General features: G+C 38.3%; 2 protein-coding genes across 6 annotated transcripts in view; one reads left to right on the top strand and one right to left on the bottom strand.

The window, feature by feature from the left end:
* gipc3 (GIPC PDZ domain containing family, member 3) overlaps positions 1–13,468 on the top strand; it is a 19,355-nt gene extending 5,887 nt beyond the window's left edge. For 2 of the 4 annotated variants that reach the window (XM_038715616.1, XM_038715615.1), the window contains exons 3-7: positions 823–1,008; positions 1,224–1,404; positions 8,796–8,905; positions 9,385–9,466; positions 11,810–11,961. In XM_038715616.1, the coding sequence (XP_038571544.1) occupies positions 823–1,008; positions 1,224–1,404; positions 8,796–8,905; positions 9,385–9,466; positions 11,810–11,961 (711 nt within the window). Of the gene's footprint in view, positions 1–822; positions 1,009–1,223; positions 1,405–8,795; positions 8,906–9,384; positions 9,467–11,809 lie in introns of all 4 variants that reach the window. The other 2 variants (XM_038715618.1, XM_038715617.1) reach the window with 2 other exon arrangements.
* tbxa2r (thromboxane A2 receptor) lies at positions 11,993–24,093 on the bottom strand. Of its 2 annotated transcripts, XM_038715614.1 has the most exons (4): positions 23,908–24,093; positions 19,009–19,840; positions 17,470–17,636; positions 15,769–15,959 (listed from the first exon to the last, which is right to left on the bottom strand). In XM_038715614.1, exons 2-4 carry the CDS (start codon positions 19,801–19,803, stop codon positions 15,914–15,916), a joined length of 1,008 nt encoding a protein of 335 aa, XP_038571542.1. In that variant the 5' UTR covers positions 19,804–19,840; positions 23,908–24,093; the 3' UTR covers positions 15,769–15,913. The 2 variants fall into 2 exon arrangements, with proteins under 2 accessions (XP_038571540.1, XP_038571542.1); XM_038715612.1 differs by lacking the exon at positions 17,470–17,636 and having other exon boundaries at positions 11,993–15,959.

The following is a 24,093-nucleotide window of genomic DNA, read 5'->3' as shown; positions in this document are numbered from 1 at the left end:
CCACTAACCTTGAAACTCCTAACACAAACAGAGAAATGTCTTTTGTCAGTGTGCTGTGACTGTCACTTTTAGGCTTTAACATTAATCCTGAAATATACAAGGGCTCTTAATGAGTTATCACATTCATGAAAAAATGGCCACAACATAAAAATCGAATTGTTTGGCTTTACTGCCCTCTGCTGTTAAATCTCCATACAGCACAGCTGAACAAAGAAAGAAAATGAAAGAACAGGGAATGCCACAGGTTACCACAGCAACTAGAATCACAAATACTGTATATTGGCAGAACATGATTGTTGTTTTCCAAAACATATTTCATTCATTTATAAAAACTACATTGCTAGGGATGATCAATCCATCTGTCAACAGCTACATCCACAGGAAGTTTTCACCAAAAGCAAATTGAAGTTGAAGTAAATTCTTGGGCACTGTATTTTTTATTAATAGTCAAAATTTTATCTAATCTAACAATGCGATATCAAAGATTTAGAGGGACACATAAAAATGGTAAATGCAATTTTAGAATCAATATGAATATGTTTCTACATAGGTTTACAACAAATGCTCAGAAGTGTGACTAAAAAGAAAACGTAATCATAAACTTGTTTAATACAGTGTGGAAATCATGTCATAAACACTCACATATCCCAATGATAAATAATGTCTTTACAAAACTCATAATGTCACATTTATGTGCTATTGATTCAACTCTGTGGTAACTTTGAAACTGAATTTTGTGGTGTTGTTGTTGTTGGATTACTTTAAGTTGCAGGGTGTAATGTTTCACTTTTGCATGGGTGTTGGTCCATTTCCTCCCCTTAGATCCTGTTTTGCACCCTCAACTCTCATAAAGTGGACATGCAGAAGCTGCTGGGGGGGCAGATTGGACTTGAAGACTTCATCTTTGCTCACGTCAGAGGGGAGACCAAGGAGGTGGAGGTGATAAAGACAGAAGACGCATTGGGCCTTACTATCACAGACAATGGAGCAGGATATGCTTTCATCAAGGTGAACAAGTGGCAGAGTAAAACAGGTTGAAGGACAGATTTCTTATTTGCTATAACTGCAAGTTTTATTGTGGAAAAATAACAAAGCAAGTGAAATAGCTTCTTTCCTAAAACAAATGTTTACTATTTTAAAAGGAAGGACGGTCATCTTAATTTTAGAAGGCTCCAAACTGGAATGTGTTGGACATGTGAAACATTTCAATCCGTTTCTTTCAGAGGATAAAAGAAGGCAGCACCATAGACCAGCTCAAGACAGTATGCGTTGGTGACCACATTGAGGCCATCAATGACCAGAGCATTGTAGGGTGTCGACACTACGAGGTTGCTAAGATGTTAAAAGAGCAAACAAGAGGCATACCTTTCACTCTCCGCCTGGTAGGGCCGAAGAAGGCCTTTGGTGAGTGGAAAATGTTTTTACTGGACTTCAATGTCATGTGCAGATAGATGGGAATTGGGAATTAAACATACACTCCTAAATCATTGGAAAATGATGGTTAAAAGCCAATATAATATTATCTACACACTGCAAGACTTTTCAAGTTGGTTTGACTTGGAAATAGTTCACCTGCTGCCTTAAAAATGCAAGTTAAATATGAGTTAAGATTGCCTTTGTTTCAACTCACAAATTAAAGTTCATAAAGTTAAATAACTACAGTATTTTAGTTGTCTCATCATTGTATTTTTAGTTGACTGAACTTTTCATAACTTGTTTCAACTTCATGCATTGTGTTAAAACAAATTATTATTTAACTTTTTCAATGCAATAAATATATATGCAATAATTCCTTTTACCAGTTTAGCCGACATCCATTTCTGCATTATTCAAAATCACAGTTTCAAGTTAAAACAACTTAACCACATTTATACTACTACAAATACTACAAATTAGTTTCAATTTACATGTATAAAGCCATTGTCAGGTATCCCCTCCACCTGTGGAGTTTACCACAAAAGTATATTTTAGTTAGAATTTGAATACATGACTTATCTGCAGTGTAATTAGTTATGTCCATGCTTCAACTTTGCCATGGTTTAAAAAAGACTTAAAAGACACAGCAAATATTCCCGCACACCTGCCTCTTCCCCCCCAGCTGATAATTTATATACCAAGTTCAATCAACACATGCATATATGACAAAAGTCTCAAATAGTCAACACAATGAATTAAAAAGTTTAACTTTCAAAAATTAAAATAAAGTTCAAAATCCAAAACTTGTCAGAGTTAAAAGGAAGAAGTAAGTGGACATACCTAAATGGAGCTGTAATGATGTACAGTGCAGTTGGGGTTCACCTTGTAGTACATGTCTGCTTTTGGTAGGCAGGTTACTCTGAAACAAGCATTACAGTGGCTTTTATGTTAACACTTAGTTGACACTGGGGCTATGCACCGATACCATTAATACCTTAATACTCAGTAGTCTGTGCACACATTTGGACAATAGAGCATCTATAGCTTTGGAATACTGGACCTTGTAATCACTCGCATTTCACAGTATAAATCCATTCCTAAATTCATTACAGAAAAAAAAATGCCCCCAAGGGATTTTTTTATGATTGAACTGTCCATGTAAGGTGCAGCACTAACAGCTATCCTATAAATCATAAGGCCTGTGTTGTCCACAGTTGCCCCCAGTGGTTGATGGCTTTCAGCGTTCCCCCATACTTTTCCATATCTCATTAGCCAAACAGGAAGTGGTGACAGGAACATTTTAGATATTAGTGGCTACTTACGTACTTAAATTCAGTTTCTGTAATAAGTTTTCATTCTCAATCATGTACAGACAAAATTAAAAAAGCTCTGAGGGATTTTTATCAAATCACAACCACAGGAGAAACTGAGGCTCTTCAGAAAGTGGATACTGAACAGCAACGCATTTCAATATTTTAAGGTTTGTTTTGCATTATAATTCAACTCTAGGCAAAAGTCATGGAGAACAGAAATGAAACAAACATATATTATAGGAGTACAGACACAACCTGGGGAAGCACCCTCCACACACCCATGCGTGCACACACACACCCCCTGTTGTCACTATTTTTGTGGACACACACACACACACACACACACAGACATATGAACTTCTATGAGGACCTTTTTTGACTTTCCCTGCATTCCCTGCAGGCTTGCCATAACCTCACCCATGACTGCTGCATTCCTAACCCCAACATTTAGCCTTTAATCCCAAAACCAAGTCCCAAAAGACAAGCTTACGTGGAACAATTTTTTGTGCACAGATAGGAAGGGAGTCCCTTCAGTCTGACCGTGTGAACAGTATTTAGTCCAATACAATAAAAACACTAACAGAGAGGGAGAGAGAGAGAGAGTGTGTGCTTTCCAGTCACACAACAGTCAGAGCCAAATAAACTGTAAATATTTGATCAAAATGTACTTTTTGTGCTTCTTCTGTTGCTAGAGAACCTGCAACCTTCTTTTGTTGTTAGAGAACCTGGAAGGCAGTTTTCATTTACATTTCAGCCATTTTTCTTTCAGGAATAAAAATGGGTGAACTAATTAACTGGGTTACAGTGACTTGCTGAAAGCCAAGTCCCTCAAAGATAACATGGCTTCTTCCTCTGACTTTTGCTGTATTTATTTATGTTTTGTCTCAAATTACACTAGGAAAAGTGTGGGCGTGGAGGAAGAGAAACACACACACATGATATAGTAACCCTACAAGGAAAACTAGTTCTGTGAAGCTCAAAATCAAGTCCTCAGTTGTGTTGTTTAGCAAACACATAAATGTGTTTAGTGTCTTTCTCTCAGTTGTGTGAGTGTTCTCTAGGGTTTAATATAAACCATGGTTATTTACTTACTCACCACTAAACTTAACTTTTACACTTGCTGCACTACATAATCTTACAGTACAACTAACTAACTGTAAGTCACAATTATAAATGCAGGTATTTGCAACTGGTTCATATAAACTTTAAAATAAAATGATTAACTTCCTCAATTCCAATGATCAGTAGCTTTAGGTCTGATGACACTATTTTACACTATTGAGCTAACATAAAGGTTATATTGATTTCATGTTACATGTGACAAACTGTTACTATCAGTCACAAACATAATTAGCTTGACATCCTACTTATAATGCTGAATAGAGATTTGCATTTTCATGCATGTCATAACAAGACAATGAGATACAGCTAAGCATGCGACTCTGAAGTGCTTTTGAGATAATTGCTGACATCAGCATGCTAACATGCTCACAAGTCTATATGTTTAAAATATATAAAGTCCACCATCTGAGTTTAGCGGGTTAGCATTAGCATGCTAACATTTGCTAATTATCACTAAACACAAAGTACAGCTGGTGGCAAGAAAAATGTCATTATATCCTGATGAGAACAAGAACCAGAATCTGTACCAAATTTCAGGGTGATCCATTCAACAATTTCAACTTTGTGGTGGTGCTAGAAGAAAAGAAAGGGCATCATCAAAGTCAGTGCAATGCATTGTCTGCGAAACATGAAGGTCTGTTCAAAATTCCATTCCTCTCCATGTTTCATTGGACGTCAATTTGGTGAAGCGATTATACAACAGACTGACATTGCCACCCATCGAGCGCACCAGCGTGGCTAAAAAGGGAAATCATAGTGTGATAACATTTTCCTGTAGATTTCAGCAGCTGATTCAAAGCCAGCAACAAGTTATTAGGCTTATCAGTTGGTCAACAGATGAATTGGAAATCCATGGGTCACATTCAAATTCTTCCTTTACTGCAGAGGTGTCAAACTAATTTTCACCAAGGGCCACATAAGCATTATGGTTACCCTCAAAGGGCCAGGTGTAACTGTAAGACTGATTAAACGTAACTACTCCTCCTTATCAGATGTCAAAATATAAGTAACAACATTTCTCTGTTATTATAACTTAAATAAATTATGTATCAGGTTTAGAAACCCTCATTACTCCATGAATCAAAGATTAAACCTTTCATGTAAATAACAAATATCATCAAACATAAGCTTTCACATTTACTTTTCATTTTTTCACAGTTGAGAGGGGCAGAACCATGGTAAAAAAAACTAAAAAAAAAATAATGAGAGATAGTTTGATTACCTGGAAAAATGCCGACGTATAGGCACTGACAAAAGTCATAGGACTAACTTAGCCAACCAGTTTTTCTCCTTGAAGCACAAACATGTAGGCCTATTCACTTTCCCCATGAAATTGCCTTACTTGTGCATAAATTTTTTCCGTCTTGGACATTTTAGGATTGTTTGTATACATTTCTCATTTCCACTTGTTGGAAAACTACCACAGTTAAAGGCTAGTGTTAGTGCTAGTGTGTGGCTCGTCACTTGTGCATTGATGTTGATGAATGCGTGGCATTTGGGCGTTTTGTTTGTTTGCTACGCGGCGGTGGGGGGGAACACTGGTCTATGTTGTATGCGCTCCGTGGTCGGTCTGGGCGCTGCTCTTCCGCGGGTTTCCGTCGGCATTGTGTTGTCAACTGGCATTTGGATGGTCATTTTTTAAATTTTTTTTTATTTTTATCGGTCCAAGCCCCTATTGTTTTCGCTCAGATTTTTATTATTATTTTTTTTCTTTCGTACATAAAACGCATAAACTGCGGCCTAGACGGTAAGTGCTAGGGACTTCAAACTCACAAGGTAGATTTACAGCCCCAAGAGTAACTCAGGCGCAAAAATTCGCACACTTCTACCTCTAGGGGGCGCTATAACAACTTGTTTTGCCGTTTGGCCTTGTAACTCCCACATACGAACGCGTATATTCAACCTTATATCCACGCGTTCGTGGGATCAAGATGAATCTAATGGTATAGGCCACACCCATTTCCGCCTAAACTTTTTTTCGCTACATTGCAAAAACTGAAAAACCTCAGTAACTCCTCCGAAGCCGCAAGTCCGATTGACACCGATTGGCACGGATTATCTCTGGACCGAGCTGATTTGTAGAGGAAATTTTGATCCGACAAAAAATGGCGCAATTATATGCTAACAAATGTTTGCAAAAAATGCTAAAAACAGGAAGTGATGTCATATCTCAGGTTAGGAATGGCCAATCAACACCAAACTTGGGGACCTTATGTGGCACGACTTGTGTCAATTTGGTTCAATTCTTCCCCATGCGCCCCTGATCACACCTCAAATTGGTACAATTCCGCTTACAGGTGGCGCTAAAATCAAAACTCAACTCTCTAAGTCAATCCCACGTATTCCAATGGAATTTTCAAACGCAGCACATTTTGCCTCGGTTTCCAATGTCCGATCAACACCCAACTTGGGGACCTTATGCGGTATGCCAGCGGGGTGCCCGGGCCTACTCGCGCGCCCTCCACGGGCCCAGGAGGGCGGCTTGCGCCGGGAGGCTTGGACCCCGCTTATAACTGCTTGCAGTTCTAATTATTTTTATTTTTATTTATTTATTTTTGGGGGAGTCTGTTGGTTGGGTCGGGATGTTCCACGTTTGCATTGCGGTGCATCTGGGAGTCTTTTTTTTTTTTTTGATTTATTTATTATTTTTTTCTTTCTCCCACCCCTATTGGCTACTGGGGTTCTTGCCTGCCTGTTGCTGGGGTAGGTGTGGCACAGTCGTGGCGTCCCACTCTCACTAACAACTACATTCTTTAACAGGCTTATTAGCACACACATTCACACACACACACACACACACACACACACACACACACACACACGCACACAGACACACACAGTCTCACACATAGACACAAACAAATTTAGGTTGTCCCTGGTAGAATTATTCTTGATGCTTTTCTTTCAGTTACTTATTTAAATTAATTGTTATTATTCCAGCTCTCGTGGCTGTGCTGTGTTGCTTGTTTAGTGTGCATTTCTTGTTTTCATTTTTTTCTTAGTTGTCTTACTATGTCAGCTGTTTATTGCTGCTGTTCGGCTGGTTGTCTTTTACACTATTATTATTATTTTTATTGTTTGTTTTTGTTTGTTTGTTTGTTGTTTTTCTCCTCCCCAAGCCCCCCTCTCTGTTCTATTGCAGGTTTCGTTGCTTTCTGCAATTGGTGTTTCCCTCTGCTATTCCCTGTTGTCCCCACCTTCCATCCCCCTTCTCTTACAGGTGTTGTACTTTCTCTGTGTTGTCTGTTTGTGCCCCCCCATCCCCATGTCTGCCCCCCTGTCCGGCCCGGTGACAAATCAATACATAATTAAATAAATAATAAAACAGACAAACGAGTATATTAATACTCTCTTATTAATACTCTTGTTAAAGTAAAATCTGTCTGGCACAATATGGTATCCAGCTCATCATACTCCATACCAGGCTGCTGGGCAGGACAGGTTTTAAAATAAATAAATAAATAAATAAGAACTGCAGCCTGGTCTGCTGGCAACTGTGCAGCTCTGCTGGAGCAGTTGGGGTTATGGGCCTTGCTCAAGGACACCTCAGTGGTGGTAAATGAGGGAGGGGGTTTGTGTATTTTTACCACATACTGTTGTGTCTGTTATTTATTTCACCCGTTATGTTTTGCTAATAAAGTACAACAAATCTCAGTTACTATTAAAGAAGCTGAATATATAGATATATTTAGTTTAATGGTATAGATTTCAAATACAATTGAAATTGTACATCTCAATCCAGTATTTAAAAGACACCCTAAAGCTGTATCAAGATATTATTTTCAAGCCTCTAGACAGATGGTCTGCACAGAGAAAGTGGCACTGTAGGTACTCAAGGAAAAAACTTTTTCACTGTATGTGGTGGGTGAGCAGCTCTAATTGGAATAAATGGGGCAACCCTGTTTGAATAAAAAACAAAAAAACAAAAAATAGGCTAGTGTGGAAACACCACTATCTAGTGGCGGGATGTCGTCACTTCGCAGAACATAAAATTGGGATGCATTGTGGGAGATGTAGTTTATGGTTCATGTACACTTTAAAGTAGCATAAACTTTTATTGGCTGGATTCGGCCCGCAGACCTTGAGTTTGACACATGTACTTTACTGGAACTTCAGAAACATGGTAATAACACTGACATGACTGGCTTAACACGGGTCTTTCTGTTTCATCATACACCAAGCATTACTTATTCAAACAAAATTTCATGTTGTAAAACTAGCAACAGTAGTGGTTTGTCCTCAGGTAAACTGAGGATGAGTAACAGTCTGTCCAGTTAAAAATAATTTAATGGTTTGTCATTTGTGAGACAAAAACTACACATCAGAACAAGGGAATGTGAAATATGGTGTGTTACAAGTCTTTACATGGAAAAATATACCGCATCAGAAGTTTTGGTTTCTGGTAGTACAGCAGTTTCTTGGGAAATGATAGAAGAATGTGGTAGTTAGCAGTGGGAACCACACAGGAAACAGTTCCACCAACTCAATCTCACACATGTGCTTTAGGAAGTTACAATATGATGCTGTACTTTTAGCTTGACATTAGCTCCAAACTACTGGATGACAGAAATTTGTTTGGCATGTTTGCATGACAAAATGACATCGATGTCCCTGGCTGAACTTATCCTCTCCCTAGGCTCAACTTACCCCTCATTAGGGGTCATATTTTGAAAACTGTTTATTTTAGTTCCAAAGTAATTATTCCCAGGGATGCACAACATCCTGAAATATATGTGCACATTTTAGATGGCGACTGTACTTTCATTTCCTCACTTTAAAGACTTCTCAAGTAAAAACGGGCTCAACTCAACCCGCTCTCCCCAGATGACCACAGGGCCAAACAGCGCTGTGTAAAAAACACCATGTCACAGCTATATAAATAAATATCCCACAAATCCTTAATTTGATTCATGGTTATCATCCTGTTTGCGTGTGTGCTGTTAGATATGATTGGAATGAGGACCAGAGCTCCAAAATCTAATGAAGGAAAGATGGTGAACGGGAAGGAGACCCTGCGTCTTCGCTCCAAGGGTGCTGCTACAGTTCAGGAAGTGGTGAGTGTCACACGATCCGCTGGACAATGACTGCTAAACTTCCTGATGACCTGAACTGAACAACCCCATTTGCCTCCAGTCACACAAATATAGCAAGCACACAGTCGTATAATATCAGTTACTGCGTATGGAACAATTTCTCTCAGCTTTGCCGGAAGGGACTTTTGTGATTAAAATCTTACACTTGTCCACAAACCATGACTATTGGAGAAAGTTTGGAGGCTGAAAAGGTTCACAAGTTTTCAAGAAGCAACAAATGTATAACACTTGACAAGCAAATAGTTAACACCTACAAGCAATACTTGATGTCATCATCTATAAACTCTGATATATTGTTTAACATTATGACGAGATGTAAACAATAGCCCAAGAAATTCGTGGCATGTTTTGTTTTGGCATGAGAAGATATGCTCTCAGAGTTTGTATCAGTATGAACTCCACTAAATTACATCTCTGTATTTTGCTGTCTGCTCTGCCAGCAGAATGAGTTTGAAGAACGGGCCACCAAGAAAGTGGATGACCTGTTAGAGAGCTACATGGGCATCAGAGATCTGGAGCTGGGTAAGACCACCCACATTAACACTTGTGTCCTTAAAAATAGACTCTTAATTACCCTTCAGTCCACCTTTGGGTGTAAGCAAGTGACTTACACTTCTTAACAAAAACCTAGGAGTCAGTGGTGTGTAATGTGCGTTGTAATAGACTGATAAACTGTCCGCTGTCACAGCCTCTCTGGCATGCTGGGATAGGCAATCCCACTTCAATGCTTGGACGGATTCATGGAAAATGTCGTAGTTGGTGCAAGCAGGGGATAGGACCCAAATATGGAGGACTGAGGCAGAGCAGATGCACTTCAGAGATTTAGTGACTCAAAATGGAGTTACAACATTTACAAGATGGTAAGGAAGGTAAATCCAAAATCCAATAAACAGACAAAAGGGTCAAAACACGCTGGTTAAAGCCAGGTTTAAGTTCAACATAAACCAAAGGCTTGACAACAGCAGAGACAGAGAGCAATGCAGAGGCTGGGGATGAGAAAGTGTGGTTGGGGAGACTAACTGAGGAGCAAACTGTGACAGAAAATTCAGCCTCAAATTTCATGATGATGAAGTGTGCCTCCAGAGAGATCATGTATGTGAGTATCAGTCTCTATGTAACATAGACCTTTCTGACCTTTAAATAGAGTTCAGCTGGTGAGTTCTTGCATTTTTGAGAATGCCTTCTGACAACCCTGAGAAAATATGCGTCTTTAGGATTCAGTGCTTTGCACTGGAGGAAGCAATAATTAGCAGTTCAACGAAAATATTTCTATTCGTGGTAAGTTTAGCAGCTTTTTCATAGTCTCCCTCTTCCTCTGTGGATCAAGTTTGCTTTTTTGTAAGTTTTCATGGAGATTTTTTGAACTGAAACCATGTGCGTAGATAGACCATAAAAAGTGGACCTTGAGTTTTTTTGTCAAGTTTAAGAATAAACTTTTATATTCTAACAATAGTGTAAGATGGGCTATTGTATTCCTCCTTACTGAATAGGCTATCGCAACTGAAAAATTAAAAAGAACTATAGTTTAATGTGTTGTCTGCACAGAAGACAGGCTTCTCTATGCTGAATGTCCTTGGAAGAATCAGGAATTTCAGTTGGACACGTACTTAACATTGTGATATTGAGCCAATGCCCTTTCCCAGACTTCCCAGGGCAATGGCCAGACAATGATAAATCTGAATGACCAATCATTTTTAGAAAAATGGTGAAAAAATTACTTGAAAAATATTCAGTCATCCATTCTCTGTCAGTGTTTCCCATACATAAGTTTTACTTAGGTGTCCCACTAAATTATGTTAATGCCTGTCTAAGAATATTTGGACCCATATTAACAATGGCAGGAATTCATAAAAGCAATTTGATATTATCAAGACTGCTCCTGAATCCCCAGACCCATCCAACAGAACAGCCAGTGTTTTTTCATGGTCTGCTTTTGTTAAAATAAACAGAAAAGCAATGCGAGTGTGAGAAAACTCAGATAAACAGGTTTGCACTGTGTGTTGTAGCAACATTTGGATTAAAAATAAAACCTTAAAGGGTAATTTCTGTATTTTTCCCCCATGGATTCTATTTTCCCATGTTTTTGTGTCTATGTCAGAAATGGGGACAAAATTTCTTAAAATTGGCCCAGTATTGCGTGAGCGCTCTGCAGTCGGCTGCAGCAAAAACAGGGCAACAATGTAATCCTTGAGGGCAATTGCATGGCCAAAGTCTGTACACTGAAGTGCTTGTTTTTGCCTACTGACAGGCTCAGATGTGTCTCACAACATTATGTAAAGGATCCCTACAGATAGAAGAGTCACAAGGTCCTTTTTGTTTACTGCTCTGTTCAAAGCCACTAGACACTAGACACTAGTAATTTCCCCTCGCAGAACACAGGAGTTGCTGGTTTACCCTACCTCGTGCGATGTTGGTGTTTTTGTTTGTCTGTGTTATTGTTATTGACTTTTAAAGGGTTAAAAACACCAAAAGCACACAATCACACAAACAAAAACATGACTGAGGCAGCGGTAGACCAGAGAGGTTAAATTACAATACAGTCTGTGTAGCCAGTCAGTGTCAAAACATTTTAGTAGATGTACTTTGACAGTACGCAATTGCCAACAAGAATTACATTGCAGCCCTGTTTAGCTGCTGCTGACTGCCGCACCCTCTCGCAGTACTAGCCCAATTTTTTTTTTAAATGTTGTAGTCACTTAGACACAAAAACATGGGAAAATAGGTTGAAAAATCCAGAATTTATCCTATAAAAGGGGATATTTTTGAATAACCAGTTTTATGAATTTTTGGTTTTGGCTTTGGCTGCTGAGAAAGCCAACAGCCCCTGAAATTATTCAAATCAGTCCCATCCCATCTTTTCTGCAGCAACCACCATCGTGGAAGCAGGCAAAGACAAGAAGAACCCTGATGACTTTGCAGAGGCCTTGGACTCAGTTCTGGGAGATTTTGCTTTCCCTGATGTATTTTTGTTTGATGTATGGGGAGCTATTGGAGATGTCAAGAATGGTAGAATTTAGACATTTACCATAGCTAAACACAACAGCAAGAGAGAAAGAGCTCTGTTTATTGGTACATCAAAGTGGAACAAAAACAGCCATTTTAATCACTTCCTTTAAAATCAAGACAGAGACTGCAATTAATTCAAAAATTTCCCTTTGAACATTTAAAGCAGATCATCACTCCCAAATTTGGACAAATCTCTACAACAAACAGAGAACAGAAAATTGCAGTCGAGTTTAATATATATATATTTGTATTGAAATCAAAGATTGAAATGAACCTTTACTGTAGGCATTTAGCTGGGGATATTGTTCAGGGTGGACAACAGTGACAGTAAAATTAGATGGTTCATCAAAATACAGGAATCTCCCCATTTTGATAAAAGGGGCTCTCTCTCCATACAATAAGAAAATTATGTAAAGGGTATTTAAACAACATGTCAGGAAACACAGCTGCAAAACAGACACTCATCCAGCCATCTAGGAATCAAGGAAGTTAGATAAGCCGCAGTAAACCATTTTCCTCTGATGAAAACCCACTGGGAATAACAGCAGAGGAACAAGGAGACATTTTTGGGTCATCCCAAACTGTATTAGTCTACTTCTTCAATACCAATAACCTATACAAGCCAGAGATGCATGATAAGTTGTTCATGTTTGAAAGTAGGTTGTCACTATATTTCTATAGAATTTGTTGACCTTTTCTGAAATAACCAAGTGCTCCAAGTTCAATTAAAATAATTGCCAGTATTTATTTATTTATTTCTCAGTCATCTAAGTAAGTTATTCATCTGAACTTGAACTGTCAAAAATTGAAAATGAAAACGGAGAAATCTGACAATGAACGTCAAGGAGATGGGCTAAATGGCACTGCCTTGCGATTCACATTTTACCACATGATCATTACTGTCAAACAGGAAGCAAGCCTAGAACTTCTCACGAAAACAAAATAACCAAATAAATAAAACTATCTTGTGTGCATGTGAACCATTTCCTTGAAGTTTTCTGCATTAATTTTGCCTTAAAAATGAAGGTCTTCATGCTCACTAATATTAAAATTCCCACTTTACTGGAAACTTTCTGGTTTGTATCAAAGAGATAATGTAAATATACTGGATCAGTTTGTTGCAGTCTTTATACTTCAGTACATCTGTTCTTATTTCCAATGTGCTGCTTTCTCTTTCTGTCTCTGCATTGGAGAGTATTTACTTTAAAAGAAGGAACCATCAAACTACATATTGGAGTTTGACAGTTATATGTTTTCTGGATCACCAAACAATGTGGACAATTTATAAAGTCATATTCTTTGCATACATGTGAGCAAGCAAACACTGAACAGCCACATTTTAAAATACAGATTGACACCGCTTCACTTATTGTGATTACACTGTTTCAGCTACTGCTATCAGTATTTGTCTGATGTTTTGTTGTAACACTTTGTATATGACTGCACCTCTTTGTGAAGACCTGAAAATGTATGGCACATTTCATATGTTTAAAAGTAAGTAAAAAGGTTGAAATGATAGTTTTCAAGCATTTTTGTGTTTAACAGAAAAGCCCATTTAAAATATTTCTTTTTTTCTGCATTTTACTAATTCTTCTATTTATATACGCAATCACATACCATTTCTGTCAATCACATTCAACATTTACACTTAATTTTCACTTGATAATACTGCTAAGGAGTTAAAACAAGACACAGCTAAGTCATTATGAGTGATTAGTTCAGTGATTTGTTGGGTAATTGAGTGACACTCTGAGTGAAAATCAACAAATTATATGCAAGGTCAATGTGAAGAGCTGGGTGAGTAATCAAGTAGAGCAAGATGACTGTTTCAATGTTATATTTTATTTTATAATACTATAATACAATGCTATCTACAATGCTTGTAACTACACTGCCCAAATTGTCAGACGGAATTTGAATTATCCAACTACTAAAATATCCACCCACTTCCTGCTCAATGTTTTCATAAACAACTTATTGGCTGACAGCAACAGACAGAGGCAGAGATGCCCTATAAATATTATGTCGGTCTGAGCTCGTTGGCAAGGCTAATTCTAATTCCAATTCCAATTGTGGAAACCATGAATTGTTTTGAATTTTTCTACCACTTGAGCAACTCTGTGTCTAAGAAATATTTGCATAGGTATTATTCTGCAAATCTAAAACCGATGTAGGCACGCACATGTAGTTATACCTTCATACCAGAAATACTGGACTTCAGTACTGTTTGGCTTCCCCAGAAATTACCTTGGTTCACAGAAAAGTAAAACAACTGAGAAAGGCTCCACTTAACATTCTTCAGCACTTACATCTTTTCTCACTAAGACATGTTTCAGTTGAATGTTTTAAATATAATTTTTCATTTGTTTGAGCAACACAAATGAATTTCCTTTCACCTTCAATGTAGTAACCTCAGAGGTTAATGTCTCAAAACCTGGCAATTAAAACCAAATGCTGTCTTCATGACATCAATAGTGTTAGGTGAGAAAACATTTGTTCTTGGATGTAGGTGATCTGACAGTTTAAGATGGGAGGGTTTAAAATGAATAGAGCCAAATCCCACCAGTGATATATATTGGTAACATTACTTATCAAGTAATATATTACTATAATAATTTGATTTATTGATATAACACTGTTAACGATAGTGGGCAACTTAAATCTTCATTAGACAATAATTACACTTTCTCAGTTTTTTACATCAGTAATACTGAACAGCTAATGTGAAGCATTGTTTGTATATAGCAGCTAGGGATTTCTAACTATAAACATTCTCACATTCTCATTGGCATCAACTTTATTTTGAAATTATGAGGACTAAACCAGATGATCCCATTCATGGATTACTGATCATGTCAAGGTCTGGTTTGATTCACATGCATCCTCACAACATTTAACACATAGAAAATATATACGTAATATTTTATAAACTCTTGAAATGGACATTGTATAATCAGCTTCTGTACGTGGGCAGTCTCTACAATATTTCATGATAGTCAAAGCATTATCACTTGTCAGCACCTCTACAAGATTAGAATCCGGCAGTGTTAGATGCTCTGTGGAATCAAACATTTACGTACCTTCTACATTCAAAGTCTTCTCCAGATTCAGAGTAAATACTTAAGAAAGGAAGGAATACATGAACAATACTTAGCATTAGCCTGAAAACATAAATGGGTATAATGTGACACTGAGCATCTGAGAAAAATGTAGATGTGATTATGAGGCATAATACCTACCAGAATGAAGTATCAAATTAAAACAATTGACTGCCATTATCCGATGCAATGTGTTGATAACTCAAATATAAATAAATGAAGGCACTTGATGGGGCAGTACATCTAGAGCAGTGCATGTTGATAGCATTACATCTGTTTAGCAGACTAAAGTCTTATGTATATTGGTTAAAGATACTATATTTTATCCATAGATTACACGTCTGATCCTTAGTAAATGTTCAGTCAGCACCTGCTCTCTTTATGCTTTGTTCTAAAGGAAAGTGCCCTTGCTAATACCTCTAAACATTTTAATAGTATGTAATAAAATAACAATATTCAGTCCTTTCAGATACAATCCTGCTTCTTATCCTGCTCACACAGTTAAAATGAAAACTCATCAGAACCTGAAAATACAAACATACTATAACCCCAATGATGTCATTGTGGCAACAACTCAAAACCAACCAGTCACGGAGAAGGAGGTGGTGGCTTTAAATAGATGTGGCCAATACATTTGATTTTTCATTGTCTGTTCCTTCATCTGAGCCCACGGTGTTCCCAATTGAAGGGCGTGTGAACCTGCGGATAGTGCCGCTAATAGAAGGGTACAAGGTCATCATGGAGCCTCGGGACCAGTCGAGACGGGGGTAGATTCTCTTAAGAACTGACCTGCGGAACAAGATGTATACCCAGGGATCCAGGATCTGGTTCCAGGTGGCAAAGCGGAGCCATAGTAGTAGGTATTTCACCTGGAGAGGACTTCTGGACAGCACAGTTTGTGCAATAAAGACCTGGTGGTGGAGGGATGGAAGTGGGGATATGGATAGTGACAGACAGATGAAGGAAAGAAGAAGCAAACAGAGGAAAAATGATGGAGGAAAGGAGTTGGGGAGGGATGACATGAGATGAGATAAACGAGGAGGTGTAAAGAGAGGAAGTCAAATAGTTTCAGGGGAAGACACAAATTAAAACAGACAGAGAGGGAAAAGGTTGGTTAATATTACAAATGAACAGAGATCCACATGTATATGTTAAGTCTACAGAGGGAATTGCTTGGCTTTTGTCACAACCCTGAGGCAGTGGCTGTTGCTGCACATTTATCCCCCCTCCTTCAGTTAAGCTACATCATTTTATATGAGGCATAGGCTTATTAACAGTGGCCCTATAGTCTCTTTTGGGAGCAAACATGTTAACAAGCTCCTTTAGGAATCACAAAATGACTTATTGTTGTGCCTGTTCCAAATTCAACTGGTACCAAAAAAACTGTTCTTCTATGGTTTACAAGCAAGGAAAGGAAACCTCTACCTTCATCCACTTCATAGTGTTATAAAATAGTTGCATGCAAGTGTTCAGATGAAGTGCAAATCACAGTTTTAGTTAGGCAAATGTTTCTCTGAGGCAGAGGTACTCCAGAGACTGAAATAGCCAAAGATTCCGTTTTCTAGGGTGCATTTAACGTAGATAAGTTCAAGTTTTGGGACCAGTTTGATTACTGAGCCTGAACAAATTACTTGATGTTTAACTGTTATCTGTAAAAGTCTGTTCTGCAGCTCTGCTTCAAAGAAAGAGAGTACCTAAATAAAACTACAGTACAATCTGCAATTGTTAAGCTATCATGGTTTTTATGAGAAACCATCTGTGTTAGTTTCGGGGAATGAAAACAGGCACGAAGGCAATAAACAAACATGACAAAGGGTTGAAACTATGTAAGTGAAATATTTATTGACTTACTAGGAATGGAATGAAGTGAACACAGCAGCAGTAAAACCAAGATGGGACACTGGCTATACTATGAAGCATGCTCTATAGATGTATAAAAGAAGTGGACGTAACCTTGAAAGTGAAGCCAACGTGGAAGTGCCTTAAACCTGCATTATTTCTAGCTTAAGTCATCAGCATTTGCCTTAGGTAGAAACCCTTGCTCTCCCGCAGCTCCATCCCTCTAGTCCACCCTTGTCCAAATATTTATCAACTTGGCGAAAATTCAAAACTTGAGGCTTCAAAACAGTAGTCCACAAACCAATAGGTGATGTCACCTTGGGTTAGTCCACTACTTTTATACAGTCTACTACGTGCTCCCAATGACATTTTGTAGTTATGGGTAATGGTGTGGAAGCTGCAAGGCAAGGAGTAAACTGTGATGTACGAATGAGTCTATCCATGAGTTTCCTCGGCAGATGTTTAGGACATGCTGAGGTAGCCGGCCAATCATAGTCTAAAGTTATGATGGGGGTGAGCAGTTACTATGGGGAAGCTGTGTTATTCTTACAACTTTTAGATTTTTTTTGTCTTTTTACTCGCCTTAGTTGGGAAACTTGAAACATGATGTATATCCATGGGTCAAATATCTGATTGCAGGTGGCCATTCGTATGTAGAACAAAACAATTTCATTTCTTGGATCGTCGGCCACTCTAGGATCGGCAGGTACTCTTACAGGATTGGCAGTCGCGCTCTTCAGAATATGTATCTGTGCAGGGTGTCATACAACTGAGGTTAGACAGGACATGTCAGGTTACTTTGACCCTTCTATTCCTTACTCTGATGTGTGCACTTTAAAGTTTAGAATGTTTAGAATTGACGTTCTGTCTCTGTCAACTCCAAGAGGTAGTATTAAAACTGACAGTGTGGTAGATTGCAATGCATGCTGGGCTGAATGCAACAAGACTCTACAAGTTTTCATCATGATTGTCTCAATTTATATATAGGCATTCTGCCCCTGTCAATCAGTTTTTGTTTAAGACACAATGGAAGGAGGGAGTATGTTTACAATAGACAGTAAGGTTGTAATCGTATCATCAATTTAGTTTTCTTTACAAAATTAAAATAAAACTAACCTGGTGTAGGTTTTCAACCTATAGCCTATGGTCGTTTGACAGCTTGTGTTTGTCACCCTATTGGACCTATTTTCAAGTGATTTGCCATATTATTTGCAATGACATTGATGAGTGCTATGTTATAACCGAGTTTTCCTTTGAAGACACTGATTTCACCCATGCCCTAAAGCTAAAATGTGATGATTAAAGGGCTCTTTGATGCAACGGAAGACTAGAAGGTTTTCAGATCTACTAATAAGGACTCTGCATTTCTAAGGAGAAATGAAGCGCATGGAGGGGAAGCAGAGAAAAAGAGCTTATAACAACAAGAGCTGGATAGATATGGTCCAGGGTTGGTGCGTCCATAGGTTGGTGGACACCATTACTCAAAGTGTTTTGCAATATCATGACTGAACATTTTTCTTTTTTTTTAACTTCCCATCAACCACCTTACAGTATAGGTGATGGTGTGAAGTTTAGTCTATCAGGTCACACATTTTTAGAGGTTTTTCAACTCTGTAGTTAACAAATTAGAATCAAAATCTGTGTGATAACAAAACACATGACAGAATTGTGTTTTGTGGATAGCTTTCTGGTGGACAAATGTATTCAAAGCAATTCATAATCAATTATTAACAATGTGCGAAATGTAGATACACACAAACATCGAGTGGTCAGATAGACCCCTCCCGGGTCTTGTCTCCACACAACACACACTGTCACATACCACATAGTTAGAGGCCCAGACCCATTCACATAAGTTGAAACAGGGCCAGATACCTTCATACCAGATACATAAGTACATAGTACTGTATATGAAAGTAAATTAATCTTGCTGCTTCATAATATCCTGCTATTCCCACTATGCTATCTCAGTGTTTTTGTGTGAGAAGGACATACAGGAGACGGAAACGATATGAAATATGCATCCCAGGCTAGCCAACCATTTTGACATTCCTGCCCCTTTCAATGATGACCCTAAACAAACAAATCCATGCACACATCGTTTAAACTGAGCATACTCACCAGGAGGGGGCACCAACAGATAGAAGCAATGGCCATAATGAGGATGAGCTGAACCATCATCTCTACTTCATGGTCTCTGCGACGCTGGAGGCTGCCCTGTCCACAGCACACCTTGATCAGGGTCACGACGCTCACTGTGTTCAGCAAAAATGACACAGCGATGCACATCAACCCGACCAGAGAGAAGAGCAGGGAGAAGGCCTGGTCATTTCCCTCAGAGCTAATGTTGAAAAAACACCATGAGCCGGGCACCTGCATGTGGTAGCTTCCAATGCCTGTTAGAGGAAGCAAAGCTATGCAGCCTGCGATCAACCACACCATCAGCACCATGGAGACGGTCCGGCTCTTGGGCATGCCACTGGAAAAGCGTGCAAATGGACGGTTGATGCCAATGAAGCGCTCCACCGCCATGGCAGCGCCAAGCAGCAGAGGGCACAGTCCATAGAAAACCATAGACATGCCCATGAAGTTGCAGAAGTGGCAGTATGGATCTACCTTGCGCCAATTAAATTGCGTAACATGGAAGGAGATCACAATGGAGCCTGTGACCAGAAGACCCATGAAATCAGTGACCACCAGGCCACCCAAGAAGATCAGGAAGGAGCGTGAGCGGCTATGTGTCTGCTGGAAGGACTTGAGGAGAACCACAAAGGCAATGAGATTGGAGGTTAGACCCAAAGTGCCGAAGATGGATGAGTAGTAGGCAGAGGCGATACTCTGGTTGATAACAAATGGAGGGCTTCTGATGGAGTAGCACAGCGGAGTGCTGTTGAGTGGCAGGGCTGAGGCATTCATGGTGGCCAGCTGGTGAGGGGTCGTTGATTTCAGATGACTAAGAGATGGAAAGACAATACCGGTGTGAGGAATTTAATTTATCTCTTCAACCTCAAAAGGAAGGAGAAAAAAGTTAAATTTCAAGACATTGCCTTGCAGCAAGGTAGAATTAAATATTTTAAAAAAGCATTAAAACATACAACACAAATTAAATGAGCAAAGGGGAAAAAAACAGCATTGGACTGGTTTTTCAGCACGTCTATGTTTACTCTTGTAGAGACAGTGCTAAATGGTGCTTAACCAACTATTTAGTCAAGTGAGTATGTTGCAAAACTGCTGATGCTGAAAATTGTTTTTTATTCACTCGTCCATTTTCTTTAAATGCTTATTCCTATTTAGAGTCATAGATGCTGGGATGAAGCCTATTCTAGCATGCACTGGCCAAAAATGAAAGGAAACCTTTATAGAATGGCAGATCATCACAGTCTGTAGATTTGAATTGATTATTTCTATTGGTTATAATAACACTGTATTCAAATATTTGCTGAGATCTGGGAACATGGCTATGTATATATTTTGCTACAGTGTTTGACAATTTAAGAAACAGGAGTTGGTCAGATGATTATAACAGATGTAAACAAGCCAGCACTGTAGCCAGATATGGAGGTAAAACTGAAAGTGAGTACACACACATAATGTTGGTGACAGTTCCTCATTGTACAGGAAAACTGTGCATGCACGACTGCATAAAGTCAAATTTGAACCAGGAAACTGGGCTGTAAACTATGATGAAATGTTACATGTTAATTATTTCACTGTTTTCCTTCATTTTCTCTTTCTGACCAGGAGGTTGTCTGACTGCTCTTGCTGTTTGTAGCAATGCTTCCAGATCTCAGCAATTTACTTGGTAGGTACAATATCAATGTTACCAATAAGAATGATCACTAAAACTACAAAAAAAAAAAATTTAAAAACTAAAACATGTGTTTTGATCTAAAGCATCTTGGAGTACAGTGAGTGCATTTTTAGGATGGTCATATAAACCATATAAAGCCAATGTGACAGCTCAGTTACAGCACATACGTAACACTCTCATAAAACACATGCAGACAACTACAGCATGGGGCAGAGATGGAGAGAGTAACACAGGGACTGAAATAGACAGAGGAGAGCTGGCATATCCTGGCAGGAAATGCAGCTATGACACTACTGACAGAGACACTAACAGGAAATAAACATATCTTGTTAAAGTCAGTTTGTGATGTTGTCCCTAGGGGTCTGTCCCCAATAGTCAGTTAGGCTGGATAGTCAAGTGAAATCAAATATGGAAAATAAACATCATCAGTTTCCTTAAAATAAATATTTGTTTTATGGCATGCCAAATGGCTATTGGTCTCATCCTTGAACCTTTCATGCATGAATTATTAAAAACATTATCTAGATTTTTAAAAATTGTTTTACGCTAAAATTCAAGCCATTCACATTTTTTTCAAAATTCTGTTCTATTTTTTAAAATTATTTAACTGTCCACGTATGTGGACACCATGCAACAAAAGAATAAAATATCACACCTGACAATATGGAATTTTGTCGTGCTATGCTATGTATTTAAGCTCAATGGTTGAAAATTAACAATAAAACACATATTTTAGGAGCAAATGGAGGAATCAATAGCATAATCAACACTGTCCTCAAATGACTTGGAAAACATAACCATCATATAGTAACCCAAAATTGAGTTAAAATTACTGTGCACAAATGTGGACACCATGCATGAAAGGGTTTTAAATAAGATTAATGAATAAACAGGAAATATAAAATTGTTATCGCTCAAAAATGAACCTTATTCAAATAAATCCCTATAACACAATGTATACTGATGTTACCTGCATTTATCAACTATGTCTTTCCTCATTATTTATCACACACATTCTGTAAGACACTTTTTTCATCACTACAATTATAGCTGTGTGGAGCAACACAGCAAATAACACTGATCACATCAAAATGTTGGGTTATTTTTGTCTGCATCCTGTTATCAGCGTACAGAGGGTGTAAAGACAGTATACTCTAGGTGTTATGTCCATGTAGGTGTAATGTTGAGATATGATAAAACTTAAAGGAAGAAGAAGATTTGAAGATAAATATATTCAGTTTCTATTGAAGAGGTGGTATTATGCTCTTTTTCAGGTTCAAAATCCTATTTAGGGGTTGTACCAGAACAGGTTTACATGGTTTAATTTTACAAAAACAACATTTTATTTTCATACTGCACATTACTGCAGCTCCTCTTTTCACCCTGTGTTGAAGGCTTCGTTTTAGCTATGGAGTCTCTAAATGATCTTTGTTGGGAGGTGCGCAGTTCCTAGTTAAGGACTACTAGCCAATCAGAAGCAGAGAAGGGCGGGTCAGCGAGAAGCCGGTAAACAGCTTTCATTCAGCTGTAGGCTACATGTTGCTGACCACCTTGGCAACATGGACTGGAGCAAGAGTTTCAGAGTAGTGAGTTATTAATCTGTAACAAAATATGTCCATTGTCCATTGACTGCCTGGAGGGTAACTAGTCTTTGGAAGGGAGAGGAGAGGTGTGTGCTGCAGCTCAGTGTTTTTGAGGGCGTGTCGGAGTAGCCGCTTGGTGAGCATTATATAAGACACATTTACCTTTCATCCCTGTGACGACACAGGGATGAAAGGTAAATGAAATATAAGATAAATGCCTCTGCAGTATTGTCCTACATATAGACATTTTTGTCACTTGTCCAAGCATTTTTCTGTAGTCTATTGTTTCTACATATACTTTAACCCAGAACAATGCACACAGGACTGCACAGGATATTAAACAGTGAGGCTACCAAGTTTAATAACTTAATCTAAAAAGCAGAAGCAATTTAGATGGATGCACATGCAGCACATACTTTGTTTGATTAGTTGACTTTTTGAAAATTTTAATTTTAATGCGCTATTGCTTTGTGCATCTAGTTCCTATACTTATTAGTGTTCTCCAGATTCTTTTATATTGGAGTTAAACATTGGTGGGAAATGTGTTGAATCCTATATTTTATTTCCAGCTTGTGAAAAAATGGCTATATATTACCCTAAATTGAAAAAGTGAAATCTACAAACGATGCGCCATGGCAGATTTACCGAGTTAAGAGTTGCTGAGCCTTTTAACTACATGATCATAATACAAAATAGCCACAACAGCAGTTTTTCTGTCTTTCTAATGGCCAAATATTCCCAAAAGGCAGACAACATAAAGATACATAAACCTTTAGATCTTTCTCTAAAAGCTAATTACACTATGATCAGGTCCTTCAATCCCTTTGGGAATGCTAAAATAAGACATGCGGTGAATGGCGCCAGCTCTTGTGTGACCCTGAAAACCTTTTGAGTGTGCCATTAGTGAAAAAGTGCCTATTAGCATCTAAAATCAATATGTTGTATTCAAAATTGCTTCACAGCAGTTCAGTGGTTTCCTATTCAGAATAATGGGAAGCTACAGAGATGCAATCATGAGGTGAGTGTCCTACTGTATGACATGGAGAATCCTGAGTGCTTGTCCACTTGAGTGCAAAATAAAAAAATTTCAATGACAAACAGATGGGCTACAGGTTTTTGGATTGAAACAAACTAATGCACTTGTGGTTGTTAGAAATGAAAACATTCTGCACAGTTGATCAGTAATATGGTTCTCTTCAAACCAATGTCACCAAGCCTAATTCCTTTGTATCTAGTCTACCTGGCTAATAAAGTGGTTTTGGCATTGTGCTCTAAGTGAAGTAAACAAATAAAACAGGAACTTCACAGCCTGATGGCTTAAGTAGGTCTTCTTAAAATTCATTATTTCAAATAAAAGACCCAGAATATCAACCTAACTGGTAAGTCTTGACCCTGTATGATTTCAGTAATCCTATCATATATTTCATATATTTAGATTTTGGATGGATTTTCTTTTGAACAAAACAAGACATTTGAAGACATCGCCTTAGGAAGTTGTGATGGGTATTTTTAAACTAGTTTTTGGGTTCCTCTACAGTCAATCTATGTTAATCTTGGCTGTTTTTTAAAAGGTTGCTGTTTTTCAGAAGGTATGCAAGTTTAGTAAGTAATTAAAATGTGTCTTACCAACAGAGAAGCTCTTTCACAGACCAAGTTGACCCAGTTTGGGAATTTGCACTACTCCATCTAAACCATCATTCTGCACTTGCAATATATACAAGAAGAGGTGGGAAACATGACGCATACACCAGGTCCCATCTGATGGAAAAACAGTCCTACAAAAAGTAAGCTCCTCTCTCTTCCCCGGCAGCT

This window comes from Micropterus salmoides, unplaced genomic scaffold (genome assembly GCF_014851395.1).
Source record: "Micropterus salmoides isolate LMB-PRFRI ecotype aquatic unplaced genomic scaffold, ASM1485139v1 Ms_hic_scaffold_13, whole genome shotgun sequence".
Taxonomy (NCBI): Eukaryota; Metazoa; Chordata; class Actinopteri; order Centrarchiformes; family Centrarchidae; genus Micropterus; species Micropterus salmoides.
The sequence above is the reverse complement of the archived record's forward strand: the minus strand, read 5'-3'. Positions and strand labels throughout refer to the sequence as shown.